Source organism: Pseudorca crassidens, chromosome 2, assembly GCF_039906515.1.
Source record: "Pseudorca crassidens isolate mPseCra1 chromosome 2, mPseCra1.hap1, whole genome shotgun sequence".
Lineage (NCBI taxonomy): Eukaryota > Metazoa > Chordata > Mammalia > Artiodactyla > Delphinidae > Pseudorca > Pseudorca crassidens.
Window position 1 is genome coordinate 43110075 of NC_090297.1, and position 16321 is coordinate 43126395.

Here is a 16321-nt window from a genome sequence, read left to right on the forward strand (position 1 = left end):
CATGGATGAACCTGGAAGACATTAACCTAAGTGAAATAAACCAATCACAGAAGGACAAATACTGCATGATTCTATTTATATGAGATATCTAAAATAGTCAAATAAAAGCAGAAAATAGAACAGTGGTTTCCAGGGACTGAGGGGAGGGGAAATGAGTCGATCAATTGGTATAAAGTTTCAGTTACACAAGATGCAAGTTCGGACTTCCCTGGTGGTGCAGTGGTTAAGAATTTGCCTGCCAGTGCAGGTCTGGGAAGATCCCACATGCCACGGAGCAACTAAGCTCACGGGTCACAACTACTGAGCCTGCACTCTAGAGCCCATGAGCCACAACTACTGAAGCCCACGCACATAGAGCCCATGCTCCGCAACAAGAGAAGCCACTGCAATGAGAAGCCTGCACACCACAACTAGAGAAAGCCTGCGTGCAGCAATGAAGACCCAACGCAGCCAAAAATAAAATAATTTTTTTTAAAAAAAGATGCAATTCTAGAGATCTGCTGTACAACATAATGCCTATAGTTTAAAAAAACTGTACCGTGCACTTAAAAATTTGTTAAGAGGGTAAATCTCACGTTAACAATTCTTACTGCTAAAAAAAAAGAGGGGGTGAGGGGACACAAGGAAACTTCCGGAGTTGATAAATAAGTCTATTATCTTGATTGTGGTGATGGTTTCACAGGTATATGCATGTGTCCAAACCCATCAAATTATATACATTAAATATGTATCGTTTTTTGTATATCAATTATACTTTTTGGGCTACAAAAACCGAAAGTCTTTACAAAGGCCTCCAAGGCCCTACACAGTCTGGCCCTCCCACTAACTCCAGCCTCATCTCTGACCACTCTCCTGCTCCAGCCCCACTGGGCTCCTACTATCCCTGGAATGTCCCAGGCATACCCCTGCCTCAGGGCTTCTGCACTTGCCGTTCCTTCTGCCTGGAATCCTCTTCCTCCAAATATCCCACACCTCCTTCAGGATTTTATTGAAAAGTGTCCTGCTCAGTGAAGTTCACCATGACCACCTTGATTAAATTTATAAACAGCCCTCCTATCCTATCCTATCCTATCCCCCTTATCCTGCTATATTTTCCTCCAGAGTGCTTATCATCACAGAACATACTGTGTATTTACTTTTTTATTGCCAGTCTCCCCCTTAAATCTAGGGGAATGTGGGATAGGGGATTCCATTTGTTACTTTCACTGCTGTGTCTGTAGCACCTCGAACAATGCTTGGTGCACACAATGTAAATATTGCTGAATGAATGAGTAAATAAGTGAACAAACGCATAGAAGTTTGTTGTGGCTGGAATGGCTACTGCACACGGGATGTGGAGCAGAGGCAGGAGCTGTGGCTGGGAGATAAGGGAGGAGTCCAGTCATCTCACAGAAAGACCATCGTACAAAGCACATGGCAACTCACCCTATCCCTTAAAGTCTGCCCCCATCTCAGCCTATGTTGACCCCTCCCTTGGTTGGAGTGTCTCTATTACACCCTCCTCTCTTGCCTTACCCTGCAATGCCCGCCACCTTCCTCCCAGAGGCCTTTCTTACCCACTCTACCCAATACTGAACTCTTTCTTCTTGGCATTCTACTGCATTCACTCAGCACCACACATCTGAGCTCTTTATGGTTTTCTGAATCGTTTTCTATCCCCAGCTAAGCAGCATGTGCCATCAGGGCAGGGCTCTGCCAAAGGGGTCAGCCATCAACCACTGCAGACTCAGCTCAAGACTCTGAGAACGAATTCGGGTGGATGTTCCTCAGCCCCTAAAAAGGATGCAGAGTCTAGCTCAGATTACATTCAGACTTCCAGTTGCCACAAATCAACCCTTGAGAGTAAGAGTTATTAAGAATAAAGGCTACCAATTAAGGATCATTTACTATGTACCAGCCACTAGGCTAAGGATTATCTTGTATTATTCTCTCAACAGCACCATGTGGTTGTTACTAAAATTATCTTTATTTTAGAAAGAAGAAAGTGAAGTACGGGGAAGAAATGGGACTTGAACAAGGTGACAGTGGCAGAAGTGGGTTTGGAGCACAGGGTTGGTTCTCTCCAAAGGCTGCGCTCCTGACAATGTGCTGCATTGCTTCTTGAACATACAAATAATTACAGGGATGTCAGCACACTGCCGCTGAGTCAAAAACTGAGATCAGCCTGGACCACAGAGCTGGATGAATGAGACCGAGAGCCTCTGAGGATGTTCTTACATGCTAGAGCCAACTTTCATTACCATAAAGCCACCTCCTCCATGGAGCCCTTCCTGATGCTCTCAAGCTTAGAGGGAGCATTCCCTCTCTGAACTCCTCAAAACTTTCTGTACCTCTCTCAAGGCATCATTCATATCTGTAGCATCGTCGCTATTTGTGTACATGCTATATCTCTCTTACTACGTGAGCACCCCCTTAGAGGTAGGGATGTTGTCTCACCAATCCCTGCAGAGCCTACCACAGTCAGGCACAAAATGGGTCCTTGAAAGCAACTGTGATTTTGCGCCTGTCTTTTCTTTTGCTTGTAAAGATCTTCCCCAACATTAACCTGAAATACTCTTACTCATTTGCCAACACCCAGTTCAAAGGCCCCCTCTTTTGCGAAGCGGAAAATAACTTTTCTAGGTAGAGGTAGCAGCTCCTTTCCCTGTGTTCCCACAGCACTTTCTTCATCCCTTTATATCACTTATGTTGTATTGTAGCTGTTTATTTGCCCTATGATGACAGTGCCTGGCACCTAATAGGCATGTGACACATGTTTATTGAATGAATGAATGTGCAAATTTCTTTTTCCCCCACACCAGTTTGGGTGGAGGGAAGGCAGTGGTGGCCCCAAAGTGTGGAGGCCCCTTGAATAGCCAATCGGGATTACTGGTTAATTCATTTGCAAATTACAAAGGCGGACTATGCCTGCAATTCTGACTTGACCTCCCATAGTCTTTGTTGTGATTTTAAAAATCAGATTAAACCTCCCCAGCAGCTGGTTCCTACCAGCTTCGGGAAGATGAAAGTGTCAACATGTCTCTGCAGCCACACCAGGAAACTTGCTGCCTAGAAAAATCAATTCTGAATATTGTAAGAGCTAAGTACAGGATGTTGTACTCAGCAAGTATTTCCATATTCCTGGAGCCACAGGGACCTGTTGCAGCCCTCATGTTCCTGTTCAGCCTCTGGCCTTTTCTGTGCTGCCCATCAGTCTCTCTGGGTCCCCATTATGTTCTGGTGGCCAGATTTCAACTTCCTGAAGGTGGCATAAGGAGTTTTGGAATGAGCCCTTAGTAAGTCCTATCTCTCTCTGGACCTCAGCCTCCTCATGTCTAAAATGAGACTGAGATGTGATAAGCTCTAAGCTCACAGGCTTGCTGGCACCTAAGAAGATGACAGGCATTCTCAGCAGGTAGTCTTAGCCTAAGACACAGACAGTACCTGTTTCAGGGAGTTAGCAGAGGGGGCTATCATTAGAGAAGAGGGAACCTGAGTTAGAGCCTTGAAAAATGGGGAGAATTTATATTAGATCATTTCCATGTTATTAATGGATGCTGTGGTAGTCAGAATAATGGTCCTCCAAAGATATCCATGTCTTAATCCCCAGAACCTATGAATATGTTACCTTGCATGGCAAAAGGGACTTTGCAAATGTGATTAAATTAAGGTTTTGAGATGGGAAGATTATCCTGGATCACTCAAAGGAGCCCAAGGTAATCATGTGCGTCCTTATCAGAGAAAGGCAGGAAGGTCAGAGAGAGAGAGAAGTTGACAGAATTTATACCGCTGGCTTTGAAGATGGAGGAAGGGGCCCTGAGCAAAGGCATGCAGGCAGCCTCTAGCAGCTGGAAAAGGCAAGTTAATAGATTCTCCCCTTGCCCCCAGAAGGAACACAAATCTGCCAACACCTTGATTTTTAACCCAGTGACATCTGTTTTGAACTTCTGACCTCCAGATCTATAAGATAATAAATCCATGCTGTTTTAAGCCACTAAATTTATGTAATGTGTCAGAGAGGCAATAGGAAACAAATGCAGATGCCCATTAAACAGTTGACCAATCATGTATAATAATCCATTATTATATATTCTTAAATATACAAGGGAAAAGTCAATCTCTCTTGATGTCCCAGTTTGCTTAACAGAACAAGAGAATTATGTTACTCATTTTACTTCACTTTTGGAGCTCAGAGGTAAATTCATTCTTACCAGTTCCTGGAGAGCAGAGAATGTGTCATATTCATATTAACTTCTCTAGCCCCATTGTCTGGCATAGTAAATATTTGTTAAATGACTGCTCAAGAGCCACAATCCTCCTTAGTCTGGGTTTCTGGTATGGCCTTTCCCCACATTCCTAAGCTCCATTACATTTTATTACACTCTTATATTGTTGGTCCTAAGATATAGGTCTTTGACATTCCCAGATTTGATATTCACGTTTTAATATTTATAAGTGATTCCAAAGCCATGTGGCAACCTAAATGTCATCGAGGCAGCTATGTGGGTGGTTGGTTAGTGAGTGAAAGAAACTAGCTGACTACCAACAGCCTATCTCACCCTAGTCTTATTGTTCTCAGCTCCTGGTTACGTAGGGAGTCACTCTCAACACTATGGAATTTAGGATATCCACGAAACCCCCTAAGACTCCTCCTATTTTTCCCAGATTTCATCATTCTGCCCAACCTCTCTTTAGAGCGAATGCTTACTTCTATTTCTTTAATTATAAAAAGAGCTGTTGGAGGAGGGACCCTCCTTTCCCCCTCCATGAAGAAGACTGTCCATGGAGATTGAGGCTTCTACTGTAGACCTACCCTTAAGCCTTAAGCATTAGTAAGTCTGGGCCACATGGACTTTGACCCTGGGTGCATGTTGTAGGAGCTAGTGGCAGCTAGCCACTCATGTCGGCCTGTGATTGGGTCTGTATGTCTATCTGACTTCAGAGTGAAGTATTAGCCAGCTCCAATTCCCTGAAGACTTGGGCCATGTGCTTCATCCTAGTTTTATCACTAAGAAGGCTGTCACATTACTCCCCATCTCTCTGACTCTTGTATCTATCTCTCAATTGGTTCCAGACTTAAGGGGCGAAGACAAGGAGTATCATTTCTTGATCTCCCTAGAACTTTAATAAAAACTACTATTTGTTTAGTGTTTACTTCATGCCAAAGACTACGCTGGTGCTTTATACACATTATGTTTTCAAAATCATTACCAAAGGGAATTCCCTGGCAGTCCAATGGTTAGGACTCCGCGCTTTCACTGCCACGGACCTGGGTTCAATCCCTGGTCAGACACGGAGATCCCGCAAGCCTCACGGTGTGGCCAAAAAAAAAAAAAAAAAAAAAAATCATCACCAACACAACAAAACAAGTAGAATAATGGAGGTAGATGCAAGCACCGTAGTGACTGAGGGTTTCAGAAGAGGGAGTTGCAGAGAAAGAAAGAGGATGGAGAATAGCAATACCAGGACAAGCCCAGGAGTGAGGACAGTGGCCTTTAAATCCTTCACAAAACACAGAGTTCTCAAACTCGCGATAGAAAAATGTTAGACCAGCCAGTCCATTCCCCAGTCTCTATACAAGTAACCCTGGACACATAAGACACTCCTATCTTTAAAGTCTTCTTGACAAGAAGGTCACCAAAAAAAGCCTCACTGGTGGGAGCGAGAAGGAGGACATTCTGTCCTTCCACAGTGGAGGCCCCTGCCACCACGTCCCCTGACAGAGACCAGGCTTGGAGTGAGCTGGTGTGGTGAAGGTCATCAGCCTTTTAAATTGTGAATAGAATTGAGCCTGACCCCAGCTGCATGCGGGGTATGAGACCTGAGTCACAGTTCAGCGATTCCTGAGCTCTGTGACTCAGTGCTTGAGTTTGAAACAAGTCTATTTTTTTTCCTTCACGGCCCTTACCACAGATGAAATTAGGTATTTTTCACCCATGTACTTAGTATCTATCTTTCCTGCTACAGCATTAACTCCAGGAGAGCAGGAAGGGTGTTTCCCCACTGCTAGCACAATGCCTGGCACAGAGGGAGGACCAGATGAATGTCTATTGAATGAATAAAAGAAGGAAGTTTACTGTTTGGCTCTGCACAAGTAACTTGACATCTCTGGGCTCAACACCCATTCTTTAAGGAGACAACTAACTCCCTGGGTCAGAGGGAAGGTGGGAAGACACAAAGAATGACTTAAAGCACGTACAGGAAGAATTCACATGGTTGACAATATCCACAGTCCTTCTGATCTACTCAAAACTTCATAGTTGTCCTTGGGCTTTCCTTTCCATATCCTCCCTTGAACTTCACAACATCCCATGAGGCAAGAAGAACAAGGATTATTTTCTCCATTTGATAGTTGGGGAAACAGGTCCAAATAGGTCCATGGAGGGGAGGGGTTATTCCAGATCACACAATGACTGAACTTCAGGGAGAGCCAGGACTGGAATGCAGGACTCCACAGTGGTGGGTCAGCTCAGTCATCCCACAGACCCCCGGATCCTTTCCTTGGCCAGCACCAGACCCAATATCCCCTCCCCCGGATCCTTCCCTTGGCCAGCACCAGACCCAATATCCCCTGTAATGGGCCCCACATGGAGGTAGTGGAAGGCCCTCTCCCACTCTTCTCTTCCCAGGAGTTGCTTGGCAACAAGCACCCAAGCAGTAAGTGGCCTCTAGTCAAGTGTGTTGCTGTGGCGTTACCAATTCTCCCTCCCTCCACACCTGTGCATGCTCTCACTCTCTATTAATGAGATTTGTTCCCTACCCTCACCTCCCCACTAAGATTCTCTTCTCTATTCCACAATAATTAACCTCTCTGGACACAGAGGAGACTCTCAGGGACCTATATGGCAAGGGACCCCAGAGAACAAGGCACTACCAATACCATCATGATCCCCCAGAGATGACAGAAACTCCTTTTGTGAATCGTCCTGCTCAGTGATGCTCACAACCTCCTCTTCTTCCCTCTCCAGCTTCCACCCTGACAATGACTTTTTTGAAATCCCCTGGGAGAGATCAAATGAGCTTGAAAAGTTTATATGAACACTTCATACAGTGCTAGTGAATCCCTGGATGCTGTTCCAGCACTTCTGGAATCACAGGTGGGAAACCTTGTGAGGGAACCCAGTTACCATTTGCATGAAGACCAGGAGGAGAGAAAGGACAGAACTTAACATTTATTGTATTCCTACTATGTGCCAGGCACAATACTATGTTATCATGTAGCCCCTCCCTCAACAAACCTGTGAGACCTTTACAGTTGAGAATATTATCTATTCATAGAAGTAAAGTGACTTACCAAAGCTCACACAACTTTAAAAACTCACAGAACTCTCAGAGAAGTAAATATGTATAAATAGATGTGTATAAGAAGATACATGTTCCTCCCTCTCCCTATACAATTAATTAATCATCAAATCCTGTAAATTTTAATCTTAGTTCTCTCTCCTCATTTTCCATCACTTATGTCATTTTATCACTTTCTCAGTGTTATGTACCAAATGTTTGTATCCTCCCAAAATTCATGTGTTGATGCCCTACCCCCCAGTGTGGTTATATTTGGAAATGGGGACTTGAAGGAAGTAATTGAGGTTAATTGAGGTCATAAGGGTGGGGCCCTGATCTGATAGGATTAGTGCTCTTGGAAGAAGAGGCTCCAGAGAGCTCGCTCACTCCTCTCCAGTGTGAGCACCGAGGAAAGGAAGTGTGAGCACACAGCAAGAAGCCAGCCATACGCAACCCAATGGGAGAGCTCTCACCAGACATCAACACCGGCTGGCACCTTGATCTTGGACTTCCAGTCTCCAAAACTGTGAGAAAATTAATGTCTGTTGTTTAAGCCAACTAGTCTGTGCTATTTTATTATGGTAGCCTGAGCAGACTAATACATTTAGTAACTTACCCAAACCACTAGTTTCTTTGCCTCATATCCATCTACCCTCCCAAACTGAAGCCAGAAATCTTTCTAAAATGAAAATCTGACTTGTTAAAACCCTTCTATGCTCCCCAATGCCCGTGGTAGTAGTCTCCAAATTCATACCCCTGTAAGAAAAATGTAGGCACAGCACTCACAGTATTTGCATATTTACTTAGATTACATATACATATATATTATACCTACTTCTGTACACAAACAATATTAAAATACATTAAAATAACAAATAATATTTAAATGTTTACATTTTAATGCATATATGAACAGTACAGAAAATTTTTATTTTTTGCTACAGAAAAGCATGCATGCACACACACACACACACACACACACACAAAACCCGCTGCTAACTTTTTTTTGTTTTTTTTTTTGCGCTACGCGGGCCTCTCACTGTTGTAGCCTCTCCCGTTGCGGAGCACAGGCTCTGGACGTGCAGGCTCAGCGGCCATGGCTCACGGGCCCAGCCGCTCCGCGGCATTTGGGATCTTCCCGGACCGGGGCACGAACCCGTGTCCCCTGCATCGGCAGGTGGACTCTCAACCACTGCGCCACCAGGGAAGCCCACTAACTTTTTTTAGCAAAAGCAGTGTGATTGACTATGTCAGATCTAATTAGATTGTCATTGATTTTACCTCAAAACATGGCTGACAATGAACTTGTGCTAGGTGTCAGGGAGATATCAGTCTAGCCATTTTCTGTGCTCACTTAGGCTTACTATAATTAATATAGTCTTCAATCAGAGGTTTCTTGGTAGAACTCTTTTAAATCCACATATCCATCATGGAGGTTCATTTAGTTAAAATGAGGTAGTACAATCAATAAATGCACTTAACTAAGCACAGGAAAACTGCAAAAGTTCACAATGGGCTGAAAATGTATAAAAGACTGAGGGAGCCACTACTGCCAACCCCTTAAAAGGAAGAGTATCTCCTCCCACCTGAAGATTTTTTGAGTGTAGGATCTGTGAGCACCAAATGTGGAGATCAAATGAAGATATCCATGTCAATCCATATGGTAAATATTAGTAAACATTTATTTTATATACAAAGACAAGAATAAACTCTAGTAAGTTTCTTCAGTGCCCTCAGGAATAATCAGACATGTATGTACCCTCTGGCCCATATCAAAAACCTTCTATTTGTTGTCCAAGGTCTCCCTGACTCCCAAGCCACCACCTGACAGCCTCTCCAGCAAATTTCTCTCTCAGCATCCCCTCCCTGCTCTTTCACAGCCTTGCTCCATTTTCATTGTATTGCTTACCATGCCCCAAATATCCTTTGCTTTCAGCCCCCTCTGTGCACTGGCTGCAGGGAGGATGTCAGACTACATAAATGGAAGGACTGGGCACAGAACAGGTACTTGATAAATGCTTATTGATTCTCACCATGAGGTAGCTAAACTAGATTAGTGGTTCTTTAATTTTAGCCAACCTTAAAACCACCTGGAAGGGCTTCCCTGGTGGCGCAGTGGTTGAGAGTCCGCCTGCCGATGCAGGGGACACGGGTTCGTGCCCCGGTCCGGGAAGATCCCACATGCCACGGAGAGGCTAGTCCCATGAGCCATGGCCGCTGAGCCTGCGCATCCGGAGCCTGTGCTCCGCAACAGGAGAGGCCGCAACAGTGAGAGGCCCGCGTACTGCCCAAAAAAAAAAAAAAAAAAAAAACACCTGGAAGACTTGTTATAACACAGATTGTTGGGCTGTACCCCAGAGTTTCTGATTCTTTGGGTCTGAGGAGAGACCTGAGATTATGCATCTCTAACAAATTCCCAGTGATGCTGACGTTGCTGATCTGGAGACCACACTTCTAGAACCAATGAACTAAATGGAATGCGTAGCTTCTTGCATTTCTAATGGTTTGATTCCTCAATGCTTTTAATAGAGACTAAATAAACAAAATGAACTTTTATCTCTCTATAAAGTAATACTTAACATGATCACAAATGAAAATATGAGCTCTATAAGACCTCATTGCACAGTGTAGAGAAAAGAGCACATACTTTAGAATCAGAAGATTTGAGTTGGAATCCCATTTTGTAGCTGTGCGGTCAACCTAAGGCAAATTAATTACTCTCTGAATATCTGTCCCATGGGGTTGATTGTGAGATAGTATTAACACATGGAAATAATTTGTGAAAAGAAAAGTACTGTATACAGACTATACTAATAACATATATGTACAATGTATTAATGTTGAGTGGACTGATAATAAATCTATTTTGAATACTTTAAATCACAAATTTCTAATCCCAGTGCTAATTAAGTATAGAAAAATATATGATGTACGTGTTGCTATATCATCTCAAATACATATAAATTTTATTAGTACCACTGGTAAATGTCAATAATAGTAGCTGTGTTGGCCAATTTCCAAGATAGTCTCCAATGATCCCCACCTCCCAGGATTCATACCCTTGTGTAGGTTCCTCCTACATTGAATCAGTGACCAATAGAATACTCTAATAAGAGACACTGCCACTTCCTGTTTGGTTTCTTGGATCTCTCCCCCTAGGAGATGCCATGAAGACACTCTGTGGAGTGAAGCAGATCTGTGGAAAGATCCACGTGGAAAGGAATGAAGGCCTCCTGCTAAAGCCAGTGCCAGACATGTGAGTAAGCCACCTTGGAAGCTAATCCTCCAGGCCCACTCAAGCCTTCAGATGACTGTAACCTAAGCCAACATCTGGCAGCAACCTCATAAGAGACCACAAGCCAGAAACCAAGCCACTCCCAAATATTTGATCCACAGCAACTGTGAGTTAATGAATTATTATTGTTGTTTTAAGCCATCAAGGTTTGAAGTGATTACAGAGTGATAGATTATGGATACAGTAGCTAACATTTATTGTGCACTTATTATGTTCCGGGAACTATGCTAAGCACCCAGCAACCCTATGACATAGGTGCTATTATAATCCCCAAAGAGGAAAGTGTGGCCCAGAGAGGTTAAGTAATTTAGTCAAGGTTCCATGACTAGTTACTGGCAGAACTGAAATCTGAATCCAGGTCTATAACTCCAAAGCCCAGATTCTTGGTTACTCATCCATATAAGCCAGGATAAAACCTTTTGGACAGTTAAGCAGCAGAAACACCTGAGTTCCCAGAGGAGAGCAAAACTGTATAAAACCAACAAGGGATAGGCCAGGGGCCAGATACACAATAGCACTGGTGCCTAATGTCATAAAACTCAGAAGTTCTAAACTGGCCTCACCGCCCAGCCTTTGTACCAGCAAACGAGTCAGCTCTTGGGACACTTCTACCCAAGATGCCCAGGACTCACCCAAATCTGCAGCTTCACTCGCTTCTCGTGGCAGTAGACTGTCTTCACCTTAAAGTCAATACCCACGGTGCTGACGAAGGCTGGGGTGAAGGTGTCGTCAGCATAGCGGAAGAGGAAGGATGTTTTGCCAACACTGCTGTTGCCGATGATGAGCAGTTTGAACATGTAGTCAAAATTCTGGTCAGAAGCATCTTTGACTCCGGCTTTACCATCAGTCACTGAAGCCATCTGCAGGAGAGACCTGTGGTCACTCAGGAACACACCTCCAGTGTCACCCTGGATCACCTAACTCTTAATGGTCACACCGCCCTGCATACACTCACTCCACGCCCCAGCATCACTGAGGAAATACACACTACGCAGAGTCACCCCCTCACTGCACCTGCCCCAAATGTTGTCTCAGGATTGGGGTGGAGCCCAGCGCCTCCCATTTATTCCTTCAGCAAATATTTACTGAACACATTGTTCTGGGTCAAGCCCTGTGCTGGGCACAAGGAATACAAGTATGAATCAGCCATGGTGTCTGACCTCTGAGTGACCACAGATTAGAGTAAAAAACTCATAAACACAGAGTAACAAAGCAGTGGATAAGTGATAAGACAGAGGGAAGCCTTGGCTGAGGAAGCCCATGAGAAGTATCTAACCCAACCTGGAGGCATGGTGGGCAAGGAGAGGCTCCTGTAGGGGTATCTCCTAAGCTGAGTTTGGGAAAAAAAAAAAAGGCCAAAACAGCAAGTCAAAACAAGGGAAGCAATCACAACGACCTCATACCATCCTCCACTCTGCTGCTAGTCGTCTTTGTTTGTTTACAAAAGAAAATCTCTTCTTTGAAAGTATATATCCATTACAAAATGTTAGAAAAAAACACAAGAATGTAAAACAGAAAATTTTAAATTACCAGACACGGCATCCACTCAGAAACTGCCACTGTTAACATTTGAAGTTTATTTCCTCCTTTACTTTTTCACGCACCAGAGTGCCATCTATTTTGAAATTATACCTTATTATTTAATTTAAAAGGTAATACATTGTAGTATACCTAGGCCTTAATATTACCAGCAAATATTTGTCAAGTACTCATTATTTCCCATGAGAGATATGATGGTGACAATAACCATATAACAGTTCCCATTTATTGAGCACTGCGATATTGTGATATAATAAAAGACATGTATTTGGTCTGGGTTCCTGGTTCCAGGTAGAGCTCCTGAAAGCTTTGCAACCTCTGGAAATGCAAGTGAGAAGTGTCTTGTTGTGCGCTGATGAGATGCCTGGTGGCTGGGGCTCCAGGACAGCCTCAGAGTGGGGGCTGGTTGCCAGAGGCACCAACCACATGATTAGAGGGTTGGAACTTTCAGCACCACCCCCTAACCTCTGGGGAGGGGAGAAGGGCTGGAGATTAAGTTGATGACTAAAGGCCAATGGCTTAATCAATCATGCCTACAGTAATGAAATCTTCGTAAAAAACCCTAACCAAAGCGGTGTGGAGATCTTCCAGGTTGGTGATCACGTTGATGTGCTAGGAGAGACCCTGGAAGCTCCAAGACACCCTTTCCCCCTACCCTGCCCTATGCATCTCTTCCATCTGGCTGTTCCTGAGTTGTATCCTTTACAATTTTACAATAAACCAGTAATTAGTATTTTAAAAAAAGGGTAATACACACACTGAAAATAATTCAGACAAACTTTACTATTTGCAAGTATTACTTTATCACCATCTGCAATTTGCATTATTTTCTTAACTTTTTGCATAAAAAGAAGGTAATATGGAACCTAAAGGTTTACAGTGAAAAGTAAGTCTTGCTTCCACCCCTGATGCCCAGTCTCTAGTTCCTCTCCCCAGAGGCAAACATGTTAACGATTTATGTATCTTTCAAAGATATTCTTTGCATATATAAGCACAGAGGTCTGTTCATACTTTATAAATATATATATATATAAATGATAACATACAATACATTCTAGTCTATATCTTCCATGTATATTTTAATAGCTGAGATAATTAGTTTTGTATCCTGCTCCTTTTCATTTAACATTATATCATATACTGAGATTTTAAAAATTCTTCGTAAATATGATTTCAATTGACTACACTTTACTCCATCCTATGGTTGTGTCATATGACCAATTCTTTAAAGTCATATATTTATTTTTCTGTTCTTAATTATAAAAATTAAGTTGCAGTGACCATTTCTTTACATATTTGTTCTCTTTCCTATTTATTTCCTTAGGAGAGATTCCTAGAAATGGAACCCCTGGTCAAAGAATAACTCTACTAAAACACAGATTTTATCCTTACCTCAATTTCCTTTATCTTATTTTATCCTCTAGATAGACCTGGGAGATAAAACTGGAAGGACAAAGATTACTATCCCCATTGGATCAAGAAGGGAACTGAGGGCTAGAAATTATAAGGATTTACCCAAGCCTCACAACTAACAGCTGAGACTAGACCTAGTACCATGACATAATATGGGAGAGGTCAAAATTCCTGCTCTATTCTTCAGCTGAATTCTTGGGTGAGTAATATCAGCTCTCTAAGCCACAGCATTTTACCTTACAACAGAGAAAATGCCACCTACTTCAATGAGCTATGGTACCAATAGCTATGGTATCATATGTAAATAATCTGGCATGGTTTCTTGATCTATGGGAGGTACTCAATAAATATTAATTCACTGGCTTTTTAATTCACTTCTGCAGTCAAATCTTGTTCAAGTGTCCTCTCCCTGATCTGGGCTCCATAATTTGAGCCTGTTTTACAATTAACTGTCTGTCTCTCCTTCTGGATTCAGCTGAGTTTTATCCATCCTTATACCCTGTCAACAATGAACCTAGAGTAAATCCTTGGGCATGTTACTCCTTTCAGTAAACATTTATTGAACATTTGCCATGTGTCAGACTATTGATGTAAATGTTGTATTATTGGTTTTCATTTTTCTGATGCAGCTGTTTGCACTCTTAGATTACTGGAATTAGAAGAGATTTTAGAGTGGCAGCTTTATCATAACAAAAAGCCTGGCTACTGATCCCAGCTTTCCCAGTAACTCAATGTATGAACTTGGACAAGTCACCTAAACTCTGAGCTTCAGTGTCCTCATCTATGATATGATCACATTACCTACTGCAGAAGGCTGCTGTGATTTTTAAATAAGAAAATGTAGGAAAAGAAGAAGTAAAACTGTCACTGTTTGCAGATGACATGATACTATACATAGATAACCCTAAAGATGTCACCAGAAAACTTCTAGAGCTAATCAATGAATTTGGTAATGTTGCAGAATACAAAATTAATGCACAGAAATCTCTTGCATTCCTATACACTAACAATGAAAGATCAGAAAGAGAAATTAAGGAAACAATCCCACTCACCATTGTAACAAAAAGAATAAAATACCTAGGAATAAACCTACCTAAGGAGGTAAAAGACCTGTACTCAGAAAACTATAAGACACTGATGAAAGAAATCAAAGATGACACAAACAGATGGAGAGATATACCATGTTCTTGGATTGGAAGAATCAATATTGTGAAAATGACTGTACTACCCAAAGCAATCTACAGATTCAATGCAATCCCTATCAAATTACCAATGGCATTTTTTACAGAAGTAGAACAAAAAATCTTATTTGTATGGAGACACAAAAGACCCCGAGTAGCAAAAGCAATCTTGAGGGAAAAAAACAGAGCTGGAGGAATCAGACTCCCTGACTTCAGACTATACCACAAAGTTACAATAATCAAGACAATATGGTACTAGCACAAAAACAGAAATATAGATCAATGGAACAGGATAGAAAGCCCAGAGGTTAACCCACGCAATTATGGTCAACAAATCTATGACAAAGGAGACAAGGATATACAATGGAGAAAAGACAGTTTCTTCAATAAGAAACTGGAAAAACTGGGAAAACTGGACAGCCACGTAAAAGAATGAAATTAGAACACTCCCTAACACCATACATAAAAATAAACTCAAAATGGATTAAAGACCCAAATGTAAGGCCAAACACTATAAAACTCTTAGAGGAAAACAGAGGAAGAACACTCTTTGACATAAATCACAGCAAGATCTTTTTTGACCCACCTCCTAGAGTAATGGAAATAAAAACAAAAATAAACAAAAGGGACCTAATGAAACTTAAAAGCTTTTGCACAGCAAAGGAAACTATAAACAAGACAAAAAGACAACCCACAGAATGGGAGAAAATATTTCCAAATGAATCATCGGACAAAGTATTAATCTCCAAAATATATAAAGAGCTCATGTAGTTCAATATTTAAAAAAAACTAACAACCCAATCAAAAAATGGGCAGAAGACCTAAATAGACATTTCTCCAAAGAAGACATACAGATGGCCTAGAGGCACATGAAAAGATGCTCAACATCACTAATTATTAGAGAAATGCAAATCAAAAGTATAATGAGGTATCACCTCACACCAGTTAGAATGGGCATCATCAGAAAATCTACAAACAACAAATGCTGGAGAGGGTGTGAAGAAAAGGGAGCCCTCTTGCACTGTTGGTGGGAATATAAACTGATACGGCCACTATGGAGAACAGTATGGAGGTTACTTAAAAAACTAAAAATAGAATTACCATATGACCCAGCAATCCTACTACTGGGCATATACCCAGGGAAAACCATAATTCAAAAAGACACATGCACCCCAGTGTTCACTGCAGCACTATTTATAGTAGCCAGGTCATGGAAGCAACCTAAATGCCCATCGACAGACAAACGGATAAAGAAGATGTGGTACATATATACAATGGAACATTACTCAGCCATAAAAAGGAAAGAAATTGGGTCACTTGTAGAGACATGGATGGACCTAGAGATGGTCATAACAGAGTGAAGTAAGTCAGAAAGAGAAAAATAAATATCGTATATTAACGCATATATGTGGAATCTAGAAGAACGTTACAGATGAACCGGTTTGCAAGGCAGAAATAGAGACACAGATGTAGAGAATAAATGTATAGACACCAAGGGGGGAAAGCGGAGGGGGTGGTGGTGGTATGATGAATTGGGAGATGAGATTGACATATATACACTAATATGTATAAAATACATAACTGATAAGAACCTGCTGTATAAAAAATAAATTAATTTAAAAAAAAAAGAAAA

The 16321-nt window shown here is 42.0% G+C and overlaps 1 protein-coding gene across 6 annotated transcripts in view; it reads right to left on the minus strand.

The window, feature by feature from the left end:
- Nucleotides 1-16321, minus strand: part of LOC137218733 (ras-related protein Rab-3B) — a 113353-nt gene that overhangs the window by 50407 nt on the left and 46625 nt on the right. For all 6 annotated transcript variants that reach the window (XM_067726139.1, XM_067726141.1, XM_067726142.1 and 3 more), the window contains one exon: nt 11188-11415. In XM_067726139.1, coding sequence (XP_067582240.1) covers nt 11188-11415 — 228 coding nt within the window. The remainder of the gene's footprint in view (nt 1-11187; nt 11416-16321) is intronic.